General features: G+C 44.3%; 1 protein-coding gene across 2 annotated transcripts in view; it reads right to left on the minus strand.

Annotated features, from left to right (window-relative positions):
- Window positions 1-817: 817 nt before the first annotated feature.
- LOC147885934 (histidinol-phosphate aminotransferase, chloroplastic-like) overlaps window positions 818-19,677 on the minus strand; it is a 42,932-nt gene continuing 24,072 nt past the window's right edge. The window contains exons 3-10 of one of the 2 annotated variants that reach the window (XM_087396299.1): window positions 12,144-12,227; window positions 11,716-11,870; window positions 11,505-11,602; window positions 11,274-11,382; window positions 10,985-11,142; window positions 2,094-2,236; window positions 1,867-2,007; window positions 818-1,735 (exon numbers count right to left, since the gene is read on the minus strand). In XM_087396299.1, coding sequence (XP_087252425.1) covers window positions 1,604-1,735; window positions 1,867-2,007; window positions 2,094-2,236; window positions 10,985-11,142; window positions 11,274-11,382; window positions 11,505-11,602; window positions 11,716-11,870; window positions 12,144-12,227 — 1,020 coding nt within the window. In that variant the 3' untranslated portion in view covers window positions 818-1,603. The remainder of the gene's footprint in view (window positions 1,736-1,866; window positions 2,008-2,093; window positions 2,237-10,984; window positions 11,143-11,273; window positions 11,383-11,504; window positions 11,603-11,715; window positions 11,871-12,143; window positions 12,228-19,677) is intronic. The other variant, XM_087396298.1, reaches the window with a different exon arrangement.

The raw sequence follows: 19,677 nt of genomic DNA on the forward strand, positions 1-19,677 counted from the left end.
GGGTGTAGACCATTCAAGTAGAAAGTGCACAAAATTAGAATGAACAATAACCCATCAAACTCTTTCCCCAACCAAGTCCTTGAAATGGCTACTGTAACCTTGGGACTGCTTAGATTTTTGCATATGCATACTACATTGGTTCACATGAATTTGGAGTCATTACCGAAAGATGATTTCACATTTTTGTTAGTGATCATTGGCACTTTTTATTCCAAAAAGGTGGGTTTGCCCCATACATCATGTTGCATGTGGTGTTTCATGCCACGCTCTTCAGCTGCTTGCCTTATGTGAAGGTACCAAAATACTTTTAACAAAAATATTTTAACATAAACAAAAATTTAAGTTAGTAACATAGCAAGAAAGTATAGTAGCATTCATTTTGGTGAGAATATGAGCATGTGCATTGTGACTCATCTTTTTTCAAGGTAAGGAACATTTTGCTATTGTTCCAGATCATATACCTAGATGAATCTAGGAACATTCCCAAACTCATTCTTTAAAACACAACATAGTGCAATTTCAATCTCACAATAGTCACTCACAAGATTGAAAACCGTAAGCTCCATCACGCATAGTAGGGACTAGCTACTATGACATCATCAACTCCCAACAATCGGTGTAGACCATAGTATAAAAATATGCTCTCACATACAACATGTGTCACAAGAAACACTTCTAGAAACGTTTCGAGATTTTGACAAGCGTTTCTTTTGGAAACATGTAAAATTAGTGTATTTAATATAAATTATTTTATATAATTGATAGTGTATTTTTTATAAATTATATTTCAAAAAAACTTCCACGTTTCGCACGTTTCTTAGAAACGTTTCTAAACATTTCTACTGCCCAAAACACGTTTTCTGGTTACACTGCATACAAATGCACACACCCACACATACTTGAGCATCCATTTATACGAAGTCTTTGTACTGAGTTTCTCTCGGCACTCCGGAGGTGAAGGGCAGACTCAGCCATGACACAGCTAGAACTGAAGGAGAAGGCTAATAAAAAAGTAGTCCAAAATCTCTTCATTCAAGCTACAACTGCTTGTGAAGTCTAAACGATTTCATTTTAGTCTCTCCCAAATGAGCATCTAAATCTAGCTGATAAGGCAACGCACCATTGACAAGATTGCCGTCATAATTGACACGGCTAACTTCCTGCGCTTTTGTTTCTCTTCCACAATTTTTGAACTAAACCCAACATGGATCTTCGCAGTAGCCGCACAAGTTTTTAATGAGAGGATGTGGAGTATAAAGAGTTGATCTATCAGGAAATCATCAGTGACTGAATCATCCATCTGTACGTACTGTGTACAGGATTAGACAACATCCAGGACCATAGGGAATCCAGGATGGTTTGCCTGGTTACATTTTCTTGTTGAAAGATGCAAGCGCATCAGCTTCCTACTTCCAGGCGTAGTAGGGTGATAAAGGGCAATAACCCCAAAGCAAGAAAAAAATGGTAGGCCAGCTGTATTTGACCTGTCTAACTCCATTGTTGAGTGCCTTGAGCTCAAAGAACCCAAGCAAGGCTGAGGTGTTCAGTCTTCTCAGTTATCAAAGAGTTCCAGGGACATGATTCCATGATATGAAGCTGAGAATTATAAGATATTTTCGAGTGCTTTCATTAAGGCATCTGTGTGTTCTGGCTTCCCCACAGATATTCGAATGAAGCCCTTAAGCATCTCCTTGTCATAATGGCGCACCATCACTCCTTCCTTTGCAAGATCCACCTGGTAAAGGAGGGGATAAAGGGGATAAAGGTAAGTGCAACTTAAATGGACAAACATCTGGAAGAGTATCGAAAATCTAGAATTCAGACTGGAATTCCCTTCAGCAACAAGGGAGGTAGATGGGAAAAAACCTTCAACTGTCCTGCTGTCCTGCCACCTTTTACTGCACATAGAATAAAATTTGCATGACTCGGGTACGGTGAGAAGACAGGTACACTTTGCAGCAACCCAAACAATCGTTCTCTCTCAGCCACCAAAGCCTCCTTTACCCTCTGGTAATACAAACAAGGAAAGCTTAACTGATTAATGATGTAGTTCAAAGATACTTTCGACTAATTAGTATGAGTCACAAGTTTACCTCAAGGTAAACTGGATTTTGTAAAGCAGCACATGCAGCAACCTCCGCAGCTACAGACACATTGTATGGTTGCTTTGCTCTCCACAAATACTTGATAATGCTGAGTGGGAAACCTCCATAGCCAACACGCAGACCTGCCAAACCTGTAAAACCCACACCAATGTTAATATCAACAAATCTCTAAAACAAAGAAAGGTAATTGTCTATCCTCTTTCCCTTCTGGAAGTCCCAAATTAAATAGCCCCATCATATGCATGATTTTCACAGACAGATAGAAAGACACAGACACAGACACAGCCACACATGCACATGCAGGTGACACCCATACATGCACATGCACGTGCAGGTGACACCCATACATGCACGATGCACGAAATTCAGTCCAATGCAATTTCCTTTACTTTCAGATCTTTACTTGCTCCTGGGGTTACATTTGAAATCACCTTCCTTGCAATTGTATTCTAATCAACGTTTATCACAACAAGGTCTAAGATACCATAGCCAGAAGGCTTTACCAAATGGAAATGCAATACTAACATCTCCTTTACCATGGCCCCCAGCAGCTGAAAATTTACCACTCAACAATACAGGCTTTCACTCTAAACATCTATATACCTTTGTAAGACTAGAATATGTCCAATCATAAAAATTTAGATTTGACCAAAAATCTACACAGAAAATAAAAGAGAAAATGAAAGAGAAGAAAAAAGAGGTAAACAAAAACTTTTATGAAAAAAAAAAGGAAGACATACTTAGCAAGCAAAGCAATGCTCAAGCACAAGCAGCTATACTGGGTTTCTAAAGAACCGCAGAGTCTCTTGGGCAATGTAAACATCGTCTTTTTTTATAAATAACAATGTTCTTTTGCAAAGACTGCCAATATTGGAAAGAAATTTAAATCCTGACTTAATAATAGCTGAGCTGAATGAAGGTCATATACCTAGATGAATCCAGGAACATTCCCAAACTCATCCTCTAAAAACACAACATAGTGCAGTTTCAATCTCATGAGAGTCACTCACAAGGTTGAAAACCATAAACTCCATCATGCATAGCAGGGACTAGCTACTATGACATCCCCACTGACGTCATCAGCGCCCAACAGTGGGTGTAGACCATAGTATAAAAATATGCTCTCACACATACAAATCCACACACCCACACATACTTGAGCATCCATTTATACAAAGTCTTCGTACTGAGTTTCTGTCGGCACTCCGGAGGTGAAGGGCAGACTCAGCCATGATGAAGGCTAGCACTAAAGGAGAAGGCTAATCTAAAGGTAGTCCAAAATCTCTTCATTCAAGCTACAACTGCTTGTGAAGTCTAAACATTTTCATTTTAGTCTCTCCCCAACGAGCATCTAAATCTAAATCTAGCTGATAGGGCAACGCACCATTTAAGATAGAAAGAATTATCACAATACCAGCAGGCCGCAACTTGGACGAAAACTTCACGAGGTGAAATTTGCATGTCCGCTAATACGGCAGAAGCATATACCTAGATGAATCCAGGAACATTCCCAAACTCATCCTCTAAAAACACAACATAGTGCAGTTTCAATCTCATGAGAGTCACTCACAAGGTTGAAAACCATAAACTCCATCATGCATAGCAGGGACTAGCTACTATGACATCCCCACTGACGTCATCAGCGCCCAACAGTGGGTGTAGACCATAGTATAAAAATATGCTCTCACACATACAAATCCACACACCCACACATACTTGAGCATCCATTTATACAAAGTCTTTGTACTGAGTTTCTGTCGGCACTCCGGAGGTGAAGGGCAGACTCAGCCATGATGAAGGCTAGCACTAAAGGAGAAGGCTAATCAAAAGGTAGTCCAAAATCTCTTCATTCAAGCTACAACTGCTTGTGAAGTCTAAACATTTTCATTTTAGTCTCTCCCCAACGAGCATCTAAATCTAAATCTAGCTGATAGGGCAACGCACCATTTAAGATAGAAAGAATTATCACAATACCAGCAGGCCGCAACTTGGACGAAAACTTCACGAGGTGAAATTTGCATGTCCGCTAATACGGCAGAAGCATATACCTAGATGAATCCAGGAACATTCCCAAACTCATCCTCTAAAAACACAACATAGTGCAGTTTCAATCTCATGAGAGTCACTCACAAGGTTGAAAACCATAAACTCCATCATGCATAGCAGGGACTAGCTACTATGACATCCCCACTGACGTCATCAGCGCCCAACAGTGGGTGTAGACCATAGTATAAAAATATGCTCTCACACATACAAATCCACACACCCACACATACTTGAGCATCCATTTATACAAAGTCTTCGTACTGAGTTTCTGTCGGCACTCCGGAGGTGAAGGGCAGACTCAGCCATGATGAAGGCTAGCACTAAAGGAGAAGGCTAATCAAAAGGTAGTCCAAAATCTCTTCATTCAAGCTACAACTGCTTGTGAAGTCTAAACATTTTCATTTTAGTCTCTCCCCAACGAGCATCTAAATCTAAATCTAGCTGATAGGGCAACGCACCATTTAAGATAGAAAGAATTATCACAATACCAGCAGGCCGCAACTTGGACGAAAACTTCACGAGGTGAGATTTGCATGTCCGCTAATACGGCAGAAGCATATACCTAGATGAATCCAGGAACATTCCCAAACTCATCCTCTAAAAACACAACATAGTGCAGTTTCAATCTCATGAGAGTCACTCACAAGGTTGAAAACCATAAACTCCATCATGCATAGCAGGGACTAGCTACTATGACATCCCCACTGACGTCATCAGCGCCCAACAGTGGGTGTAGACCATAGTATAAAAATATGCTCTCACACATACAAATCCACACACCCACACATACTTGAGCATCCATTTATACAAAGTCTTCGTACTGAGTTTCTGTCGGCACTCCGGAGGTGAAGGGCAGACTCAGCCATGATGAAGGCTAGCACTAAAGGAGAAGGCTAATCAAAAGGTAGTCCAAAATCTCTTCATTCAAGCTACAACTGCTTGTGAAGTCTAAACATTTTCATTTTAGTCTCTCCCCAACGAGCATCTAAATCTAAATCTAGCTGATAGGGCAACGCACCATTTAAGAATGAAGGTCAGACTCTCTTACACTCCAAAAGTTCCGATGCATTCAATTACAGTTGATGCAGATCATGCTAAAAGGAAAATGAAAGGGCAAGTACATTTAAATCCATTAGCAACCATACAACAATATTGAGTGGAGAGGCCAAAAAAAGGGCAAAGGACCAGTCGCAACTTCCCTAGGTAAGTAACATATCCATATATATATTTCCAATTCTCTTCCCACACTTTCGGAATGAGATTCCCCTGTTTCCAACAAGAGACATGAGTTCCTTGTTGGTACATACTAAAAGTTTCTATTGTGATTGATCATTGCACTGTAAAAAGAACAAAAAGCAATGGCACAGTAGCTTCAACATTGAGCTTGCAAATAGATTATGGCTACAAAAGGTTTGTATTTGAGATGGTAGCACCAAGGGTAATACATGTTATCCCAAGACACAAAGCAGCACCTCCAAGATGAGCTCATTGTATAGCTTCGTCAACTGGCAGAAGAGGACTTGCATACATATACCTAGATGAATCCAAGAACATTCCCAAACTCATCCTCTAAAAACACAACATAGTGCAGTTTCAATCGCATGATAGTCACTCAAAAGGTTGAAAACCATAAACTCCATCATGCATAGCAGGGACTCACACTTGAGCATCCATTTATACAAAGTCTTCGTACTGAGTTTTTGTCGGCACTCCGGAGGTGAAGGGCAGACTCAGCCATGATGAAGGCTAGCACTAAAGGAGAAGGCTAATCAAAAGGTAGTCCAAAATCTCTTCATTCAAGCTACGACTACTTGTGAAGTCTTAACGTTTTCATTTTAGTCTCTCCCCAACAGCATCTAAATCTAAATCTAGTTGATAGGGCAACGCACCATTTAAGAAAGAAAGAATTATCACAATGCCAACAGGCCGCAACTTGGACGAAAACTTCACAAGGTGAAATTTGCATGTCCGCTAATACGACAGAAGCATATACCTATATGCCTAGATGAATCCAAGAACATTCCCAAACTCATCCTCTAAAAACACAACATAGTGCAGTTTCAATCTCATGATAGTCACTCACAAGATTGAAAACCATAAACTCCATCATGCATAGTAGGGACTAGCTACTATGACATCCCCACTGACGTCATCAGCGCCCAACAGTGGGTGTAGACCATAGTATAAAAACATGCTCTCACACATACAAATCCACACACCCACACATACTTGAGCATCCATTTATACAACATTCCTAGATAAATCCAAGAACATTCCTAAACTCATCCTCTAAAAACACAACATAGTGCAGTTTCAATCTCATGATAGTCACTCACAAGGTTGAAAACCATAAACTCCATCATACATAGCAGGGACTAGCTACTATGACATCCCCACTGACGTCATCCGTGCCCAACAATGGGTGTAGACCATAGTATAGAAACATGCTCTCACACATACAAATCCACACACCCACACATACTTGTGGCCCTATTTATAGCCTATAGGCCAACCCTGGGGCTGGTCGGTCCAGTCAACCAGCCTGGTCGGCCACCTCAACAGAACCGAGCTGCTGGTCAGCAAGCTTAATGTGCTTCTCCCCTTTAATTCCTCATCAGCCACAGCAGCTACTGAAGCCTACACAAGGCAGCATGGAGCAGGAAGGATAGAGAGTGATCTCAGGATTTAGGTTCCAGCCCTTTGCTGGTCTTTTGTGCGCACCTTGATCTTGTGCTTTGCCCACTACTTGGTGGAGGAATAAATCCAAGTTGCTCTCTTATATTCTCTCTCTTGTATGCGCTGTCTATACTCCATCTGAGTGAGGTTCTCTTGCGTGGTCTGCATCATTGAGTGAGTGAGACTAAGCTGTTCCTATTCCACATAGAGGTTGAGAGGTTAGAGTGATACTATCCTCATTTCCAACATGGTATCAGAGCACAGTTCTCAGCTCTAGACGCTCTCACATCGAAGGAAGGAGGAGTTCTTCAGGAAAGTGACTCCAATTCACAAGGTTTGCAGAGTTCCATTTCAGGAAAGCATCTAATGGTAACAGAGATGGGGTTGCCCATGATCAGAGGGAGAGATCTGTCGAAAGCTCATTGGGGAGAAGCAGTGAATAATGCAGTTCACATCCTCAACAGGACCAAAACCAAGGCCGTTGCAAATACGACACCCTATGAAGCACATTGTGGTAAGAAGCCCACTATCTCTCATCTGAGAATTTTTGGATCTGATGCATTCGTACATGTGTATAAAGATAACACGACAAAGCTGGATTCCAAGAGCAGGAGATGCGTCTTTGTCGGGTACTGTGAAGAATCTAAGGGGTACCAAGAGACAGATATTGATCAATAGGGACGCGTGGTCTTTGAAGAAACAACGTCCCAAGCACAAGAAGAGGTCATTAAAGTTCCCAAAGTTCCGACACCCAAGTTGACCATTACAAAGGTACCAACAACTAAAGATCCCGAGGAACCACAGGAAGAGCAAGATGCATCAAAGCCACGCCCGACGTGAACTTCCAGAGATAAGAAGTTACCGACGTGGTATCTTAAGACCTTGCAGAATTCTCAGGTCACGGACATTCCCGAGTCGAGTTTAGGAGCTCGATGGTCACACCGCAATGTGTCTACACCCTTAGCCAACTTCGCCTTGGTGGCTCAGCTCCATGAGTTGTGGAGCTTTGAGGAGGCGAAAGATTTTGCGGAGTGGCAGGCTGCCATGAAGGCAGAGATGGATGCCACTCCGAAGAATGACACCTGGGACTTTGGTGTCCGAACCCCACGAGCGGAAGGTCATAGGTACCAAGTGGGTGTACAAGCTAAAGTTCAAGTCTGATGGGAGCTTGGACGAATATAAAGCACGATTGGTGGTAAAAGGCTAGTTCTGATCCTATAGGTTGACGATATGATCCTTACCAATGACCATACTAGGAAGATCTCTCAAGTCAAGAAGCTACTCATGATTTGGGATCTCTCTACTACTTCCTTGGGATTGAGGTCAGGCCAACAAAGACAGCATCTTCATCTTGCTAGAGAAATACTTATCGGGAGATACTGAAGCGATTCGAGATGGCAGATTGCAAGGACGTTGTGACACAGATGGAGGTCGAGCAGAAGTTGAGCATACATGACTCTTCAAATTTGGTAGATGTTAGTAGGTATGGATGGTTGGTGGGCCAGCTGGTTGATTGGTTTGTAGGGCTTTAGCAAAGCCTACGAGGCTTACATTTGCCTTGCCCTTTTCTAAGGGGCTAGGATAGCAGCTTTGAACTGGCTTAGTCCCTTCCTTTTTCCCTTGCTGGCTATTTTTTGACAAACTGGGAAGGCTTTCTTGGGGTGGCTGCAGTTTGCATCCCCCCCCCTAGCGCCCCATCTTTGCGCCCCCATTTTCCTACTTGAGTCCTCTCCCCCTCCTTCCCCCCCTCCTGCATCTCCCCCTCCAACTCAGCTAGAGAAGAGAGATACCTCTCGACCTTCTAGATATGGTCACCCTCGAAGGACAAACTCGCCTAGATCCAATATTCCTCGTGTGCGAGGCCTACAATATTACCCACCGTAGCTCGGTTACAAAGACTAGACTACTATCTGCACCTCAAAGAAGCAAAAGCTACTGCTACTAGCAACAAGGGAAAGAAGGCAAACGGGACAAAGGGGGGATGAAAAAAGGAGTAAGGGATGGAAAAAAAGGGGGGGTGGGAACGAGGGGAGGTGCAAAGGATAGGAGGGACACATGGGGGACGCATGAGTTGGATAGGGAGGGAGGAAGAGGGATGGTTTGGAAGCTGATGGTAGAGAGATATTCCCCGACACTACTCAGGCCCTCATGGAGCAACGTCCTTTTTTCTTGGTTCGTGTCTAGTTTTCTTCATACCGTGATAGCACAGGTTCACAGTTGATGACATGTAGATGTCACACCATGTGCTGCGATTCACAATGAAGCTTCACTTGTTGGAGCTTCCGAAGTCTTTCATCGAAGCTTGTTTTAGTACCATGCTGGAGTCCCAGCCAACAACAGCCTTGCTCCTTGTAGATGATGGGGTCCCGCTGCTCCAGGTGATCGCAGAGTTCCCAAAGTCCTTGCCCCAAGAGATCCTTCTAGAGACATTGGATGAGGGTGACTTGAGACACAGGGACGAGGTCACCTGGCAAGAGCTTGCCCTGTAGTGCGGGCCATGCGTCCATCTACCCGCAGCCTCACCCAATTCAATGTGTTCATCCAATTTCATCCTTGGACAATGTCAAACATTCCCATATCCAAGGCGAACACATCTACTGCACATAAGTAATGATGTTCAAAGTCTTCTCGGTGCATTCTAGAACACAAGATGCTTATCGTGAAATGTCCATCTGCAATCTCAACTCTAAACTCATGGTCGATCTTGGCTTCAAGTTTTACCATTTGCAACACCTTCATGCTAATGAAATTGTCCACTAACATAAGAAGAGTCCAGCCATTGATCTTGCCTCTAGATCTGAGTGTCTCTTAGTATTCCGCACAATACAAGCTGCTTATTATGTCATGTCCATTTCCAATCTCAAGTCTAAACCAATGGTCAATCTCAGTGGTTGAAAGTTTGACCTTCTGCAAGATCTTCATGTTGATGAGATTGTCCACTATATGCAAAGTCCGGCCTTGATGTTGCCCCTTCAACTCAGTATCTCGCACACATCAAACCATTTGCATTGGAATACAAATCAGGTTGTGATCCCCACACTGCTCATCATCAAAAAAGTTCACTCAGCTGCATTCCATGCATGTAATGGCATCAAAAGGGTCTCCTTTCCGCATTGGTTGGAGTAGACCACAAGAGTAGAACCTTTGGGCTCTCATGCCACGTCAGAGAACAGGGCAGCAAGCCTACACAAACCCTGCCAGAAAATACCCACACTGGAAAATGTCAGGTTCCCGAGGTTAACTCACAGCTCCTGCTTCACAAATGTGCACACTGCACGCAATAGAGACACTTAGATCTGGAAATAACTCAGCACGATAGACAGCTCTTAAATGCAAGGGCTGGTCTAGTAAAAACATGCCACAGAATGATGCTCCACATATGCAGCCTAGATGCTGCCCTACCTGTAGCTCTATGGCTGCACAACCCCATGGATGCACAAACTGAACAATCTAACTGTGGACTACACTGCTGGACACTCCATCACTACTGAGTGTTTTCTCTGAGGCTTTAGTGGTCTGAGAGGATCTGAGCCAGGATTTTTAAATTCATGTGGGGAAAGGTAATCTGTTGCCCCTATGCCGAGCGGACCCTGCCCCATAACAGGCTGAGTGACTAAATACGACCATCATAGACCTAGCACCAACCAAGCACTCGTAATATAGAATATATCCCATCTTACAAATTCAATATTTTGTAAACGACTTGCTTCCATAAAGTGCTGACCAAGCATACCTAAGGGCTGCAGGATGCAAACCCGCACGAACTGCCAATGGTAAAGGATCTCACTACTCTTTCCAATCTGGTGTCTCAATGAACAAGAAACCTAAAGACTGTGAAGAAACCCTTGCCCCAGCCTTATTCTTTCAGTTAAGCCTTTAGCCAAGCCCTGGCAACTCAATGGGGGCAAGCGAGGGGGGTAGGCACTAAGGATGTGATGATTTCCCACAAGCGCTATTGTCCCCCCCATATGGGATTTCCCAGGTCAGCTTTGACCCCTAAATCTAGCATACTCCGCATCAATCACATTTATACAGCTTGATATCTGGTCTGTAATAACGAGAGAAGATTTGGACACACTAAGCATACAATTTATAAGGACATCTGCATAAAATCTGCTTTCTCAGAATAGCCACATACATCAGAGGCCCTGCAATACCTGCACGTTTGCTGAAAGTGCGAAGCACAATAAGGTTTTCTTGATCCTTCACCCAGGTCATCCGGGAAGGCTGTCCAGAAAATTCGATATAGGCCTCATCCAAGACAACGAGCACAGGTACCCTTAGAATTCTCAAAAGTTCCTCTTCTTTGATCAAACTGCATAATACATAAAGTTACCAATTGAAAGGTTAGTTTGCTCCATTATTAAAATCCAGAGTATCAACCTGACCAATGATATAGGAAGTTGGGTATCCCCTATTGAAAATATAAAGCTCTCTGTATCAAACCTGCCATCTGGATTATTAGGTGATGTCAAAAAAATAATCTTAGGTTTATGCTGCTCCACTGCATTTATGATACCTTCAATATCCAAACTAAAATCTGATCGGCGAGGAACTGCATGAATACAGAGTGAAAAAGTGCATCACAAAGAGGGTTCTTACAAAGATAAGATAAACAACTAGAGCCAGCAAAACCTCAAGACTAAGGCGTGTACGTTCACTGCTTATCCTGTGCACCTGTTATGACACTAGCCCCATTTACATCGGCATCAAATGCATACATTGTAAACGTAGGTGGACAGTCCACGATTTTGTCACCAGGTTCCAAAGTACACCTGCCATTGAACAGTTACACAAACTAGATGTCAGAAGATGGAGCTTTTATCCAAGTATATAATGAATATGTGTTAACGTGAGAGAGAGTTTGCATTAGAAATAAACACAGTACCGCATTGTAAGGTCAATAAGTTCATCTGCCCCGCATCCAACAAGTATATGCTCTGCATCTAGACCTGAATCTTTTGCAAGGGCAGCTCGTAGGCGCCTTGACTCTGGATCAGGGTATATGTAAGGAAATTCTAATTGCCCTAGGGCCTCCAAAACCTGTGGATATGTCACAGCAACCAGTGAAATACTTAATCCAGAAACACAATCTCACATCGGTTTCAGAATGCAAAATCGACAACATCATGAAGCTGCACATTGAAAACCTAGATGTTGGAAAATTTGATCAAAACAAAGAAAAAGTTTAATGCAATTAGGACAGCATCGACAATCTACTCAAGTAAATTTTAGTATATGGTTTTACACTAGAAAAATGATGACCTCTGTCGACATTTTCAACCAATGTTGTTCCACAGTTCAAAACTATATTACCTGTGGAGGTGGCCCATATGGATTTTCATTTGCATCAAGCTTTACTATATCCTTGGGAGCTCTGCCAAGTTTTGCAGAAAGAACCTGTTGTGAACACAAAAAGGACATAAGGATGAGATTCTGCAGTGGGCACCAAAGCTTCCCATCAAGCAAGTAGTTTTCAGGAGTTCATTTGCATTGAACAAGGAGGCGCAATAAGGTGAACCGGGGGGGGGGAGTGACTGATGATGAAGATGATGGATTTCTCATGACCCATGACAAAAGCCAGAGCCTATGGGATAAAACAGTACAAAAGATATCTAAAAGGTACTCTCAATTGCCCATGTGCACCTAGTCCAGACGCATCCTCGAAATAGCCATGAAGCTAGCTTGTGGAATAATTTTCTCTTTGGTTGTAATTTTTTCAAATATTTGTCTCTCTAGGTTGCTTTAGGACCAAGACTAGTGTAACTACTGCTCAAGGTCCTGTAGCACTGTTGGAATAAATACAACCTGAGCATGGGTTAAGGGGGGCCTGGTAGGCTTTGTGCCACTTGGCAGCATGCATGGACAATTGGAGGAGCCTATGAGCATTGGCGGAGTGTGTGATTCCTGCATCTTATTCACGCACACGTTGGACGAACAAAAGCAGTAGAGCCTAGTCCGCCTTCACAGCCACCCTCATCCACATTTAAAGCAAATGAGCAACTCAATCACTAGGTAAAAGGTATTCATTCAAAATCCTTGTCTCTACACCCCTTACATTCAATTCCTACACTGGCCACATTTCCTCCCAAACCAAACAACCCAGTGGATTACACAGCTCAACACAAGCTCTCCTACTGACTGAGATCAAGCTCAGAAAATACATAGAAGACCCATGAAACTTAAATCCCAAGAAAATGATGACTTCAGAGCTGCATAACTACCACGAACACTTTCAGATAGCTCAAGGTATAAATAACCATGAATGCTATGAACCCATATCCCACAGGAGAGCTTCTCTTCATGTATGCATGCCAGTCCAAGAGCATCCCTCCCTTATTCTCATCAAGAAACAGTCCTAGTCATCAGCTCATCTCATACATGTGATGATAAGGAAGTTCTTCAATTCACACAGAGCCAACAAACAATACTTCCCCATAGCCTATGAGCAAACTTCATGAACAACATGCTATGCCAGAATCCGCCACAACTCTGTGAGAGAACCCACACCGAGAGCAACCTAAGCAGTCAAGAACTTCACATAGGCACCACATATGAGATCCATGATAAGTATGGCGACAATCACGAGAGCTCCTTCTTCGACCAACAGCATGTCATCTTCATTTTGGAATTGCACCTTTGGACTGCATGAAACCCAGTGTCTAAAACCATCTACTGCCCATAGTTCCCATCGGTATCCTTAAAACTGAGGTGAGCTAAGCTCAAGCATCACAGCTCAGGTCTCTACAAGACTCCAGCAAGAGCAACAGCCGTAACCCATCATACAAGCCAACACTCTCCAAACAAATTCTTAGCTCACGTACTACCTTCTTCTCTTCTACCCGTCGTAGCTCACAAAACACCTGCAATGCCTTTCTCCTTCACACGAAGATCAGGGCTTCAAAGCTTCTCCTGCTCATGCTCTCACGGACTTCTAACAAGGTCCTCCAGCTTCCCGTCAGCCTGCATATTAGAGACACCCTTCATCTAGAAGGTCCCGGTCAAGCAAAGGCCCGCAATCGGCATACGCAAGCCAAACTCTTCCACAGGCTCTCTTTCTTTGCCACTCACAATGCTTACGTGCTAACAGGGTTCAACAGTCTCTTACATGGTCACCATCCTTGTCTCAAAGCTCACCTGTCATCTATCACCTTCTCGAATTATAGTTATCTCTCAGCTTCTCAGCTCATGGAGCCGCAAAGCTCACAAACTCACGACCTTCCGTCATCCGTCACCTCCGGCCCACACAAAAGTGTCGCCACAACTCCATCACTCCATAGCTCTCTCCAAAAGCTACAGCTGATGCTCATATATTACCTGCGCTGTCCCATTGGCCCGTCTCTGCCTTCGCGCAATGACCCCCACCACTGCAGCTATCTCCTGCTCACGGAGCTCATGAACATGCACAATAGCGACGCCACCCCGCCAAATCAAGAAGCTCCCTCCAAAGCAACAGCTGATCTCTCCAGCCAGACCTCCGCCTAACCCCGCTCCCTTCTCTATCTATCTCCCCTTTTTTTCATCCCGCACCAGCAGTTCCCCGTGAGGCCACCGCCCCTTCTTCCAGACTTCCCTTCACATGATAATCCACGTCTCATCCAACTCATCCCTCCTAAAGAATCACGTAGCCACCATGCATGCAATAGACACGTCACCCTTGATTAGCCACCTCACTTTTGCCTTTTCACCACTCCCAAGGCTTCCCCACAAAACTTAGGCCAAGGCACTTAATGCACCACATTCCCAACCTTAGGCTCACTTTTTCCCTTGCACATACACTTCCAACAAAGCCTTTAAAGCTTGATTGCCACATATAGCCACACATCCATGATGCCCACACGGAGTGCATGAGTACTCCCATGTCTTCACCACAATACGGAACTCCACTCATGACACTATGAACACTTGGTAAAGGACTACTATGACGGACATATGTCATCCACAATCAACACCGCCACTCTGCATACCATGCTGTACTCGAAAGCTGCTTCCACAAAATCTGATCGAATGCCAACAAGCACACACACAAGTTGAACATCACACATGTATATATTGTTGGGGTAAAGGCACTGGCCACCCTATGTAAATAGTACTTTATGTTGTACTTTAATGTAGGACACTTAAGTACACTAAGTACACATTTGTACTTAGATGTACTTAAGGGTTACTACCTTATCCATAATATATATATGTGTGTACTTGGGGAGGTACCACTTACTCATTGTGATTATCCCCACTATTGTGTGTGCAGTGAGTCTCTCTACTCCCTACTCTATCTCCCTCACACTCTATCAACTGGTATCAGAGCCAACGGGCTCTCTCCCTCCGCTTCCACTCCCATCTCTCCCTAGCCTACCCCTACCGTACGGACAAGTCCGTACGGCCGTACATCGTCCGTACAGCCGTACGGACGGATCGCCATAGCCAGACCTTCAAGCTTTCCTTCGCCATAGCCACCACAGCCTTTCCGCTTTGGTCGTGAGGAGCTGGATTAAGGGATGCGGTTGCGGCGCTCGGGCGTGGCAAAAACACGGGTGGAAGCTGCTGCGCCGAAGGAGCAAGAATCCTTGCCAGGGTATGTCGTCGTGGTGGTGTATGGAGAACTTTAGGTGAGCGCACGCGTCGTCGTCCCTGTTGCTGCAACAGCGACAAGGCTGAGAGAAGAAAGAGGCGCAATGGAAGGCCGATAACTGAGAAGGAAGTGCCTTGCCTCGCGAGGGCGCGGGCGTGGTAGCGCGGCTGCAGGGCGAGGGCGCGGGCGTGCAACTGCAAGAGCGTAGGCAACGCGCAAGGCGCGTCTACAAGGCGCAGGCCACGGCTGTATCGGCGTGGCCAGGACTGTAGGTCGCAGGCCACGGCTGCATCGGCGTGGCCAGGACACGCAAAGGCGTGGCTGCAGCGGCGGCTGTAAGAGCGTGAACGACGCGGCTGCATCGGTGCGGCTGCCAGGGCGCAGGGCGTGGCTACACGTCGCTGGTTTCACGTCTCACAGGCCTTGTGAGTTCAAGTCGTGCATCCATCTCGTCAACGGATCCTTCACCCTGCTCTTAAATAGACGACCTGCTGCACGCTCACCGTTCTGTTCACTGAAGCAATACGCTGGAGCTTGCCACCTACCTTGGCCAACAAGAGGTCGGTGGATTCACTTGTAACGTGTGGACCAAGGCGGACTTCATCGTCTATTGAGAGGACACCGAAAACAAGCAGGCCTGTGAAATGGGTTTTCTCCTCCGGGATGACTGCTCATGTGATGACTTTTGAAGTGGGAGCTGTTCTTGAAGACAGTCAGTGACTAGTACACCGTACAAGTACAGCCAGCAGGCAGGGTACCGTGCAAAGGTACGCAAGGTGTTCTATTTGGGGCAGGGCTTTCACTCGCACTGAGGCTTAGCTTATGCCGCAAACAGTGTCGAGACAGGTCTATCACTTAGCCAGTGATTGTATGTCAGTGGTGGCACTGATTGTATGCATTGGACAGATCTGTACTTGATACTTGCAGTGTATGCCTTGTTGGATGCACCTCAATGGATTTGCAGTCAGACGCCTTGTGAGCAGTAGCAGTTGATGCCATTTACTGTGTTAATGCATGGAATGTGCTGTCAATTCAAGCGGCTTTTGATGCTATTATGCTTGGGACAAATGCTTTAGCTTATTGCTAAAAGTACAATCACTTTTGGTACAGATTTGGTCGATTTTGACCAAGTTTGACTTTAGTCAAATTTGGGGCTTTTGTAGCCTGACCGGCAATCTGTCAAGTGGAAGCACTCTACATGCATCAAACTATCTCGTGGAGCACTACTATGCTTTGAAAGTGCAAATTTGACTTACAATTTTTTTTTGGTCAAAGGTCAATCTTTTAATTGGAGGTCAAATCTCTGATTTTCTTCATGCATTCAAAGGGCTTTTGAGCAATCTCACTTCCAAACTGTGAATTCAGTTGGGGGGGAAGTTTCTAAAGCATATGGAGGCCTAAAATCAGGGATCTTCATCCAAAATCAGAGATTCACTGTTTTTTGACAGTCCGGGACTGTCACACAGCAAGTTTGACCAGATTTGACTGTCAAAAAGAGTCAAAAAGTACTGCTATCTTTTAAGAAAACAGTTCTGGGATTTTTCTGGAGCACTTTGAAGCAGCTGTACCGCACTTTCGCCAGCAGACCAGACAACAACAGCTTGCTGTACTGTTTCTGCAGCAAGTGGGAGAAAGACTTTCAGTTGGTTTTATGCCACTGAAACAGTACCAAGTTCATTTTCTGATAAAGACTTCCGCTGCGGGGGAATTTTCTTGGAGTAACTAGTGCTTAATTGCACGACTACAGGGAGTCAAACTCTATTTTCTTTACCATGAGTTCCAGCAGCGACGTGTCGTCCTTGTTTCAGATAAAGAAGCTCGAAGGAGCTAAAAATTACGACATATGGAGGACACAATGCTACAATGTGTTGATGCAGAAGGACCAGTACAAACCTATAAAGGAGAAGGGTGTTAAGCCCTCCAACATTACTGATGAGCAGTGGGAGAAGATGGACGGCTTGGCCAGGTCGACCATTATGCTTACAGTTGTTGATTCACTGGTTGTAGGCATCAGGGATGAACCTACTGCGTGGGAGATGTGGCAACGTCTTGAGGATACTTATGCCAAGAAAAGTGCCACGGGAAAAGCTTACTGGCTAAAAAAGCTTGTTGGTCTTCAAATGAAGGAGGGGACAGCTATGTCCACTCATATTATTGAGTTTAACAGCATATTCAGCCAAGTGATCAACCAGGGGTTGAAGCTCGATGATGAGCTGAAAGCTACACTCATCCTATGTTCTCTACCTGAGTCATGGGACACATTCAGGACTTCTACCAGCAACTCAAAAACCATTCTGGTATTTGCAGATGTGGAGAGTGCTCTTCTACAGGAAGAGATGAACAGAAAGAACAATGCTATTGGGAAGTCAAATGCTTTGAATGCACGCAGCAGGTCCAAAACACGTGGAAAAGACAAAGAAAGAGAGAGGAGCAAGTCCCGCTCTAAGAGTGATCTTGTATGCAACTATTGTGGCAAGAAGGGACATATTGAGAAAAAGTAATTTAAAAAGAAGAATGACCAGAGAGCCAAAGAAGGCAAGGCTCAAGGCAAGTCTAAGGGCAAAGAAAAAGAGGAGCTGAATGTTACTTATGTTAGTGACAGTGACAGTGGACATGAGATATGTTTCACCTCTTCACTGGAGGCTCATACACTTCATGCTGGTGATGGATCAGATATGTTTTCCTAGATTATAGATTCAGGTGCTTCCTTTCATGTGACATCCTACAGAAATCTGTTTGTCAGATATGCAGGAGGGCAAAAGGGAGTGGTCTTTCTTGGTGATAACCATGCATGTTCTATCATTGGCATAGGTGATGTCAGGCTTGTGCTTGAAAATGGCCAGCAGTTAATGCTCAAAGGGGTCAGGCATGTTCCTGAGGTGAAGAAGAACTTGATTTCCACAGGGTTGTTGGATGATGATGGTTATCATACCACCTTTGGTAATCAGAAATGGAAAATCAGCAAAGGGGCAATGGCTATTGCCAGGGGTCCTAAGGTTGATACTTTGTACTCACTTCATGCTGGACATTGTCCGCATTCTGATGTAAATGCCACCGAGCTGCCAAAGATTTCATTGTGGCATAGCCGGCTTGGCCATATGAGTATTAAGGGAATGGAGCAATTGGCTCACTTTGGTTACTTGCCGAGTCTAAAATATTCAGACTTGCAGAAATGTGAATTTTGTCTCTACGGTCGTCAAGTACAAATACCTCATAAGAGAAGGTCAAATCAGAAATTACAGCTCTTGGAGCTAGTACATACTGATGTGTGTGAGATGCCTACACTCTCTTTAGGAGGTTCAAAGTACATACTGTCATTCATAGATGACGCCACCCGCAAAGTGTGGGTTTACACTCTCAGAAAGAAGAGTGATACGTTCAAGGCTTTCACTAAGTTTGTTGCACTAGTTGAAAATGAGACAGGCAAAAAACTGAAAGCCTTACGATCTGACAATGGTGGAGAGTACTTGTCCAAAGAATTTCAAGAATTCTGTGAGGCAAAGGGTATCCAAAGGGTGTTGTCTGCACCATATGATCCTCCACAGAATGGTACAGCTGAAAAAATGTTCAGGACCATTCAAGAGAAAGTCAGATCCATGTTGTCACATGCTGCATTGCCCCACACATTTTGGGCTGAAGCTGTAAAGACAGCTGTGCACCTTATTAACAGGTCACCAAACAAGAGACTATGTGGTGGTGTGCCTGAACAAGCATGGACGGGCAAGCCTCCGTCTTACAAACACCTACGGGTCTTTGGTTGTGTCGCGTATGTGCATGTACGCAGGGAGGACAGAACTAAACTGGATCCAAAGTCTCTTAAATGCATATTCCTAGGTTACGGTGACAAAGGTGAGATGGGCTACAGGATTTGGGATCCCAAGAACAAAAAACTTATACGCAGCAATGATGTCGTGTTTGATGAAACCATCATGTTCAAGGAACCTGTTGTACAGCAGGAACCTTTAAAAGTAACTATTGATGATGACAGGCATCATGGGCAACACAGACAGGCTGTAAATCAGCCACAACAGCAGCATAATCAGCCATTAAATGATGCTGCAGCAGATCCTAATGGACAGCCAGTTATGGCAGAAAACATCCCAATGGATGAGGCACAGTTAGGTGATCTTCCTGACATGCAAATGCAGCCAGGAATTATGGAACAGCCACCTTATCTGGGTGATGAACAGGCTGGACAGCCAGCTCAAGATGATGGTCTTTGGGTTAGAAGGTCAACCAGACAGACGCGGCAGCCAGAAAGATTTGTTCCAGGCATTG

The sequence above is a fragment of the Dipteris shenzhenensis genome, chromosome 25 (genome assembly GCF_047967505.1).
Source record: "Dipteris shenzhenensis isolate YYH24624 ecotype China chromosome 25, Dip_SZ_1.0, whole genome shotgun sequence".
In the NCBI taxonomy this organism is placed as follows: domain Eukaryota; kingdom Viridiplantae; phylum Streptophyta; class Polypodiopsida; order Gleicheniales; family Dipteridaceae; genus Dipteris; species Dipteris shenzhenensis.